Raw genomic sequence first — 10,164 nt, 5'->3', positions numbered from 1 at the left:
TGATAAAAATTAATAATTAATCTGGAAATCTCTCAGAGGAAAGAGAGGGAGAAGAGAATGCCTTTTTATTTTTTTATTTTTTGCGACAGAGTCTCACTCTGTTGCCCAGGCTAGAGTGCAGTGGCAAGATCTCAGCTCACTGCAACCTCCATCTCCTGGGTTCAAGTGATTCTCCTGCCTCAGCCTCCTGAATAGCTTGGATTACAGGTGCCCACCACCACATCCGGTTAATTCTGTATTTTCAGTAGAAACGGGGTTTCACCATGTTGGTCAGGCTGGTCTCAAACTCTTGACCTCAGGTGATCTGCCCGCCTTGGCCTCTCAAAGTGCTGAGATTACAGGCATGAGCCACCGCACCTGGCCTCACTTTAAGCATTTTCATTCGACTATAACAGTTTAACCATAAAATGCTTCCAAGGCTCAAATTCAGAAAATCAAAATTTCTCAAGCAGGAGTGGCCTTCTATAATCACCTCTTAGAAAATCTGCACCCCAGCGACACGGAAGATTCCCAGCCCTTGTTGTAAAGAAGGGTGTCACGCCTTAGCCTACGTGCTCATCCCAAGTGCTGGGATCCACATTTACTCTCATCCGGGCAACTCCCAAGCACATTTATCACATTCAAATAACCTGTCCCTGTTGTCAGTTGTACATATGTGCCTGCTGGAAACCAAAAATCCTGCTGAAGTATTTTTTCCCCACCTAAAGCATTATTCAATTAAATTTAAATAATCATTATTCTTTTAACTGTTGACAGAGAGATCACGCCTATGAAAGGCCAGCTACGTATCTGCAATGTAATCTTTTTTTTTTTTTGAGACATAGTCTCACTTTGTCACCTAGGCTGGAGTGCAGTGGTGTCATCTCACTGCAACCTCTGCCTCCCAGGTTCAAGCAATTCTCCTGGCTCAGTCTCCCGAGTAGCTGTGATTACAGGTGCCCGGCTAATTTTTTTTTTTTTTTTTTTTTTTTTAGTAGAGATGAGGTTTCACCACATTGACCAGGCTGGTCTTGAACTCCTGACGTCAAGTGATCCTCCAGCCTCAGCCTCCCAAAGTGCTGGGATTACAGGTGTGACCCACCACACCAACCCTGCAACGTAATCATTTTGCCTGACAGAGCTTCCTCAAGGTCTTCTCCCAGTTCCCTTTTCCCTACAGACCATTCCCATGATTTTAATGATAACTTTTGTGGTTATATCTCCCAAATCTCTATCTACAGACTCTACACCCACATCACCAATTGCTTCTCTGACATCTTCCTCTGGGCAACTTGCAGGCACCCGCAATTCATCATGTCGCAGACACATCTCATTGTCTTTCTGTCCACACCACCATCTCCTGTAGGTACCACTATCTATCTACTGCCCCAAGCCAGGGACCAGAGAGACACCCTAACCCCTTGGCATCCAATCTTCACACAGCAGTGGGAGACAGCTTTTGAAAACTTCAAATGTGACTGTGTTTCTTACTGCTTTAAATGTGGCTCTCATTGCCCTGAGGGTAAAGTGCAAATCCTCAATATGACCCTTTATGCATAGCCCTGTGCTTACCTCTCTGAAGAGGTTTATTATTTCCACCCTTCCTTCTCATTTTAAGTTCCAGCCAGAATCAATTTTATTTCTCCAGATATAGATGTTTTTCTTCATTTCTAAGTCTTCATACATATTATTGTCACCATCCATCAAACTCTCTTTATACCTCCACCCCCTGCTGAATTGCAACTGGCTGATTCCTTCAGGGACCACTCCCCCAGGAAGTCTGGGGCAAACCTCTGAGGCCCAGCTATCCCGGTCTCATGGCCCTTCCTCCAACACACATGTGCACTGCACTCTGAGGCCTGGGCACCGCTGTTGTTCCTGCTTAGAACTCTCTTCTCCAGATAATCTCATGGCTTGCCCCACCTCTTTTAAGTCCTTATTCATATGTCACCTTCCCCAGGAGCTCTTCATTAACCACCAGATATAGAATCACAACCCTAACCCAGACATTCTCAACCCCATTTGTGGCTGGATTTTTCTCTATGGCACTGTATCTGACATACCACATATTTTATCTGTTTATTTCATTGCTTGTCTGTCTCCTTTAAGATGTAATCTCCAAAAAGCAAGAATGTTCATCTGTTTGCTCATACCATTAGACCAGTACTTTCAAAATATTACATACATGCAATGCAGTAGATGGGTAATAAAAATTTGTTTACTAAAAAATGAGAAATTAAAATAAGTGCATTTTTTTTCTGGCTACCTTTTTGGGGGACCAAATATGCTCATTTCATAAGCTGGCCAGGGATATTTCACTTCTCTTTTCTTTTTTTTTTTTTTTTTTTTTAGACGGAGTCTCGCTCTGTCACCCGGGCTGGAGTGCAGTGGCCGGATCTCAGCTCACTGCAAGCTCCGCCTCCGGGGTTTACGCCATTCTCCTGCCTCAGCCTCCAGAGTAGCTGGGACTACAGGCGCCCGCCACCTCGCCTGGCTAGTTTTTTGTGTTTTTTAGTAGAGACGGGGTTTCACCGTGTTAGCCAGGATGGTCTCGATCTCCTGACCTCGTGATCCGCCCGTCTCGGCCTCCCAAAGTGCTGGGATTACAGGCTTGAGCCACCGCGCCCGGCCCACTTCTCTTCTCTGTGACAAGTGGACTAGCTCAGGCCAGCTCGTGAAATGTCAGTGTTCTAGCAAAAGCACAGGTTGAAACTTCTTGTCCCCAATATCAAATTATTTAACAAAAGCTTCACAAAATTAAAAAAAAAAAAACTACCTGGAAAATAAAAGCCATTTTCATCACATCTCGCAATAACCTTCTGTCCTTTGAGGGGATCTGGTCTTTTTGATTTGGTTTTCTTTGTTGGATTTCCTTGCAATTTCTGTTGCTGAAAAAGACAAAACAGGAATAATTGATGAGAAAAACTGAACGCAGACGGTGAAAATGAGAAACACTGGTTAGCCCTGTGTCCCCATCCAACTCTCATGTTGAATTATAAGTTTTGGCCGGGCGCGGTGGCTCACGCCTGTAATCCCAGCACTTTGGGAGGCCGAGACGGGTGCATCACGAGGTCAGCAGATTGAGACCATCCTGGCTAACACGGTGAAACCCCGTCTCTACTAAAAAATACGAAAAAACTAGCCGTGCGAGATGGCGGGCGCCTGTAGTCCCAGCTACTCCGGAGGCTGAGGCAGGAGAATGGTGTGAATCCGGGAGGCGGAGCTTGCAGTGAGCTGAGATCGGGCCACTGCACTCCAGCCCAGGCGAGAGAGCAAGACTCCACCTCAAAAAAAAAAAAAAAGTTCCAATGTTGGAGGTGGGGCCTGGTGGGAGGTGGTTGGATCATAGTGGTGGTTTAGCACCATTCCCCTAGTGCTGTTCTTGTGATAAAGTTATCAGAAGATCTGGTTGTTTGAAAGTGTGTGGCCCCTCCCCTTTCACTCTCTTTCTCATGCTGGCCATATGAAGATGTGCTTGCTTCCCCTTTGCCTTCTGCCATGATTGTAAGTTTCCTATGGCATCCCCAGTTGTGCCTCCTGTACAGCCTATGAACTGAGAGTCAATTAAACCTCTTTTCTTCATAAATTACCCAGTCTCAGGTAGTTCTTTATAGCAATGTAGAAGCAGACTAATATACCTGAAATTTTCTACTGAGAACCACATTATAGAAGAATTACAGAATATTCCTTTACTATACACTCCCTTTGGAGCCCTTTCTGCTTTATGTTAATTAAATGTTACTACTTTGGCAAGGGCAATATCTGCCTTCCACAACTTCTATACTTTAGCTCAAGGTACAAGGAGAACTGGATGAGTAATTGAAGAAAAGGAAAATAAAGAAAAATTATATGTACAACTAGAATTCCTGAGAGCAAAGACTACACCAGCACCATGACCAGCACTGCTGCCTTCCTCGAACAGTGAAAGGTAAACGGGCCCTTCAATAGAAGAGTCCACTAACAACTTTGAGAGAGACAAGCACTGAAACATAGTGCTTTACAGAAATTCAATATCCCAGCCTACCTCTTCAGGACAAAGGAGAACCTTTACGATCGCTGACTTGCAAAGAGGAAAGAAGTCCATGGGCTGAGATTGGCTAATAAATGAATTATCCTCATTCCTTCTATCTCCTGGTTGATGCAACAGTGGATGCTAGAAGTCAGTGGGTCAGAGCTTTCAAAGTTCTGAGAGAAAATAACTTTCAATCTAGAATTCTAAACCCAGGCAAACTATCAATCAAATGGAAAAACAAAGACATTTCTAGTCATATCCCTAGGTAGAAACTTTCCCTTCCCATACATCCTACATTAGGGAGTTACTTGAAAATGTGCTTTTCCAGTAAGAATGACATGTCTGCACAAGTCACAGACAGCAGGAGGTCTCCCAGGAAAAAAAGGACTTAGAAATCTTGGAAATATATGCATACATATATACAAGCATGCATATATATATCTAACATATGCAAAAATAATGATTCAAACAAGTAACATAATTTTAAATACTGAGAGAGAAAAGGTAAAGAAATCCTTTTGCTTGATGCTATTAACATTCTTCAATTGGCCAGCGTATCACATAGGACCTTAAGGAAGGCATATACTCCTGAACTGTCACTTGTCCCAGTATTGAACAATATTTATCCAATCAGAATAGTACAAATACTTTTTGGTGTTCTTTTAAATGAAAAACTTTAAACATGTACTGTGAACCTTTGGAAGGAGTACAGCATTGACAACACGATGGTTTAAGTGTAGCTCTTGAAAGGTTGGAATGAAAGGGGAAAGAAAAAGCATAGATATTACCACCATGTGAACTCAGGAATTGAAGAAGTTATGCAACTTGATAGATTAAGAAGTAGAGGCTTATGTATATTAAATAAAATGTTACAAATGCAGCCAACAGAATAAAAGATAATGTAAATATCCAATATTAGGAGCGGGAGACAAAGAGGGAAGGGATGAGAGTAAAATTATAATTTTTTTCATGTAGTGGAATAAAAAGTTTAAATATAACAAATCATAAAAGAGAGAACTATATGAAACATGTACACTTTGATAAAAATTAATAATTAATCTGGAAATCTCTCAGAGGAAAGAGAGGGAGAAGAGAATGCCTTTTTATTTTTTTATTTTTTGCGACAGAGTCTCGCTCTGTCGCCCAGGCTGGAGTGCAGTGGCCGGATCTCAGCTCACTGCAAGCTCTGCCTCCCGGGTTTACACCATTCTTCTGCCTCAGCTCCCGAGTAGCTGGGACTACAGGCGCCCGCCACCTCGCCCGGCTAGTTTTTTGTATTTTTTTTAGTAGAGACGGGGTTTCACCGTGTTAGCCGGGATGGTCTCGATCTCCTGACCTCGTGATCCGCCCGTCTCGGCCTCCCAAAGTGCTGGGATTACAGGCTTGAGCCACCGCGCCCGGCTTTATTTTCTATATGAATGAATCAAAGTCCTGGACTACCCCGAAGGTACACATGTGCAGAAAACACTCAAAGCAGCACAGCAAAGGCTTTGAGAACTGAACTACAATGTAAACCATTGCCCAAGTCCCAGATTACCAGTAGAAACCTTGAGTGACGCACGCAGACTTAAGCTGTGAATAGCACAGCCTTCCAAAACTGAACTGACATGGAAACCACTGCACACAGACAGTAAGGCACAGCGTGCGGTCTAAACCTAACCAAGTCTGATGGAAAAAGATTAAATCTCCTTCAGAGAATTTAAACAGGATCCAGAATCTTAAAACATAATATTCAAAATATTCAAAATGTCCATTATACAATAAAAAAATTCAACAGACAAAAAAGCAAGCAAATATGACCAACTCTCAAGGTAAAAGGCAATCAATAGAGTCCCAAATTGGGAAGACTCAGATATTGGAATGATCAGATAAAGACCTTAAATTAGCAATTAGAACCATAGTCTATGAGATAAAGGGTAAATACTCTTGAAATAAATGGCAAGGTAGTTTTTTGTTTCAGCAGAGAAATAGAAACTATTAAATAAAAGTGGAAATTTTTGAAGTGAAATATATAATATCTGGAAGGACTCAGTAGCAGAAATGATAGAATTGATATAACAGAAGAAAGAGACAGTGTACTCTAAGACAAAACAATAGAATGTATCCAATTTGAAGAATGCAGATGAAAAGGATCTTTAAAAATGAACAAGGTCCTTCTCCTGTTACAGATAATTTCTTCAAAGACCAGCTCAGTTATAACCTTTCTGGAATGATGTCACCCCCGGAAATTTCAGAAAAAGAAAGGAAAAGATTGTTTTGTTATTTCCAAATGGCACTGCATGAATCAAAGTTGGAGGGAATGTCATGGCTATGTCTACTACATGCAGAAACTATTAGCATCATTTTGACGTGTAAAGTCCAACTCTAAAGTTCCATTTTTTTATGCTTGATGACTGTTAATAGAAATATCCAATCCCCACTCATCTCTCCCTCCAAAATCCCCCGTAGCCTTTATTCCATCATCTAGAATAGTCGTTATTTTTAATTCCCAATCAATTTGAGGACAAATGTTCTTGTAAAATATATTAAAATGAATTACTAGAAAAATGAAATAACATAGCAGAGAAAGAGCTTGAGTTCTAAGTAAAATCTATTTAAGGATTCTGAAAAGCAAACATGTAGTGGTAAAAGGGTTGGGAAAGAAGACAAGAACTCAAAGTACCACCAAGCTAGTGGTGGGTAATTTACCATTTGTTCCCTCTAGTGTCTCCTGGCCTGGTCCAAAACCCAGAGGTAGGCACAAGGGTCCAGACAGAGAGAGCGGTAGGAGAATCCTAGAGTTCTAGCTTAATAAATGGAAAAAGGAAATCCTAACACTCAGAAAGAATACAAAAATTGTCCCCTCTTCTTATTCTCCATTCTCACACCTCAGTCACCAAGCAATCCTGTGGCAAGGCAGCAATGTTTTGAGCCCAAAACTCTGAAGGAGGCTAAATCTTCCTGTCTGATTAGTGGCATTGTGATTTTGAGAAGGTGGAGTGAAATCTCATTGTTCTCTCTCTCTCTCCCTTTCGCTCTCCACCCTCTGTTTGGCTCCAGATGCAAACACAATAAATACAAGCCACTGAGCTGGGTATACATTAATAAGCCCAGATTTCTGGCTGGAGAACTGAAAAGAGAAGCCATAGGGAACTAGAAATTACTGGGAAGATCATTGATATAGAAAAGAGAAAGGGAAGCACTAACCCAACACCAAACCAGACAAATACATCACAAGAAAAGGACCCTACAGACCTATATTCCCTATGAATGTAGATGCAAAATCCATAAGAAGATATAGCAAATGAATCCAGTAACATATAAGAAGGATTATATACAATGGCCAAGTCGGATTTGTCCCTGGAATGCAACACTGGTTTAACACCCATATTAATAGAACAAAAGATAACATTTAATGTAATATACCATATTAATAGGATAAAGGATAAAACCATATGGCTATTTCAATGCATGGAGAAAAAGTATTTGACAAAAATCCAACACACTTTTATGATAAAAACTCAACAAACCAGGCATAGAAGAAAACATTCTCAATTTGAGAAAAGACATCTATGAAAAGCCTACAGTAAACATGACACCCAATTTAGAAAAACTAGATGACTTACCCTTAAGATCAGAAACAAAGTAAGGCACTCTCACCACTTCTATTCGACATTGTATTTGAGGTTCTAGCCAGTACAATCAGGCATAAATAAATAAATAAATAAATGTCTCCAGATTGGAACAAGTAAAACTGTCTTTATTCATAAATGACATGATTCTATATGCGAAAACTTCAGGGAATTCACCCAAAAACTGCTAGAATTAATTAACAAGTTCAGCAAGGTGTCATGCTACAAGATAAATGTACCAATAAAATCAACTGTGTTTCTATGTATTAGCAATGAACACTCTGAAAATGAAATTAAGAAAAAAATTAATTTATAATAGCATCAAAAAAGAATATATTTAGGAACAAATTTATCAAAATAAGTGGAAGACTTATACACTCAAAACTAAAAAATATCATTGAGAGAAATCAAAGATCTAATAAGTAGAGTGACATACCATGTTCATGGATTGGAAGACTTGATATTAAGATAGCCATTTGTTCCCAAACTGATATACAGACATTATAATTTATATTAAAATCCCAGCAAGTTTTTTGTTTGCTTGTTTTTAGATTCTCTTTTTTGTTGTTGTTGCTGCAGAAACTGAGAAGTTGAATCTAAAATTTACATATGAATGCAGAGGACCCAGATGACCCCCCCAAAAAATGTTGACAAAGAACAAATTTGGAGAACTTGCTTTTTTTTTTCTTTTGAAACTTACTATACCTACTGTCATCAAGAAATTGTGGTACTGACACAGGATAGTGATATGGATTAGTGAAACAGTACTGAGTCCAGAAATAAATCCTTATAGTTATAGTCAATTGATTTTTGACACTTTGGAACAAAGTTTGGCAGTTTCTTAAAAAATTAAACAAACTTACCATATGACCTGAAATATTGCTACAGTATTAGATGCCTCACCAAGAGAAATGAAAATTTATAACCATAAAAAGACCTGTATGTGAGGATTCATATCAGCATTATTCATAATAATAAAACGGGAGAAAGAATTCAAACATCCATTAACTGGAGAATGAATAAACAAAATGTGGTATATCCATACAATGGAATAGTATCCAGCCATCTATTTATAAAATGCATAGAAAACGCAAATATATAGAGACCAATTGATTAGTGGTTATCCAGAGCTGAGAGTGTGAACAGAGAGTGATTGCAAATGGGCATGAGGGATCTTATTAGGAGGAGGAGAACGTTCTAAAACTGGATTGTGGTGGTAGTTGAAAACTCGTCAGTTTTATTAAAAGTCATTGAGTTGAAATAGGTAACTTTCATGGGGTACAAATTATACTTCTACAAGTCTTTTTTTTAAGGTAGAAATGTTTTTGGTTTGCTCTACATAACCACTCACAATATTTTGCATATACTGTAGTGGGCTGAATGACTGAATGAGTACAGGAGCTTCCGAATCCATCTACAAATCAAAAGATAAACCACAGAGGCCTTTTTCTCCAAATTGCTACACTGCTGAAACTGGGGATTTTCCATCCTAGATTTTTACTCATTGTTTTTTCTTTCTTAACCATAAACTTATTATAATTGTTGAGTCTCTTAAAGAAATTAGTCCTCCATCCCAATTGGAGTGCCTAGCAAAATAATTCTCAAGTATCTCCTCTTTTCAGACCACCAAATGCTCCTCTTCTCCATGACACAACGTCCAATATAAAGTGTTTGCCCAGACATTTTAATGCCACCTTTTTGCAGTGATATAGTGATCTAGCTATAGCTATGCATTTGCCGTGCTATAGTTACATCATAAATAAAATATCAATGCATACTTTATGAGTTCATTTGCAGGCCTCCTCTTAAGAAAGTCTCTAATTTATGAGGCGGCTGACTAAAAAAATTTAAATAATTTCAGGCAGTATGAACACCATTTGCTCTTGGGTCATTATTCATGTTCAATACAGTTTGGGTCCTGGAAATAAGTGGGCTCATTTCCATGGTGCCCTGATATGACTGGGTTCTGTTGTAGCCATCTATCATTTGGACCTGTGTGGAGATGCTTTTCAGATTCATTAAAGTAAGTGGAAATATGGTTTATAACCTCAGAGATGAAAACTTAAGAGCCAGGTCCTCAGAAGTGGAGAATAAATAAGCTGAGAGGTTAAGGTCTCTTACAAGGACCATGGGAAGTCTTCAGACCTGCGTTGCCTGTAGCCTCTGCAGCCATAGACAAAAATGTATGGTGAACAATACTCTTTTGTTTACGATGCTCACATCTAGCCAGATTTTGCTTGGGTCCTTCCCTACTCATGGAATTTGCACATTTGCTGAGGCAATCAGTGTATCAAAGAGAATTTATCATCACTGGTGGGTGGTGAATGTCACCTGCTTATTCCCAGGCTTTCACCCAGAGAAGAAACCTAAGCACTGTTTCTAGCGTGAGGTTCAAAATGGCCTGCTGTGGTCTGAAATGCCTCCGAGGAAGGAGCTGGACTAGGAGACAGGAGGAACAGGATTGGGGGCTGCCCACCGGGCGGTGTGACTTTGCGCACGAGGAAGGAGCTGGACTAGGAGACAGGAGAAACAGGATTGGGTGCTGCCCACCGGGCGGTGTGA

General features: G+C 40.1%; 1 protein-coding gene across 1 annotated transcript in view; it reads right to left on the bottom strand.

Annotated features, from left to right (window-relative positions):
* The window catches only part of VWA3B (von Willebrand factor A domain containing 3B), a 254,456-nt gene that overhangs the window by 21,832 nt on the left and 222,460 nt on the right, over positions 1-10,164 (bottom strand). The window contains 1 exon segment of the mRNA XM_011956652.1: positions 2,756-2,867. Coding sequence (XP_011812042.1) covers positions 2,756-2,867 — 112 coding nt within the window.

The sequence above is a fragment of the Colobus angolensis genome, unplaced genomic scaffold (genome assembly GCF_000951035.1).
Source record: "Colobus angolensis palliatus isolate OR3802 unplaced genomic scaffold, Cang.pa_1.0 Scaffold42, whole genome shotgun sequence".
In the NCBI taxonomy this organism is placed as follows: Eukaryota; Metazoa; Chordata; class Mammalia; order Primates; family Cercopithecidae; genus Colobus; species Colobus angolensis.
This window is presented reverse-complemented; position numbering and strand designations above follow the sequence as displayed.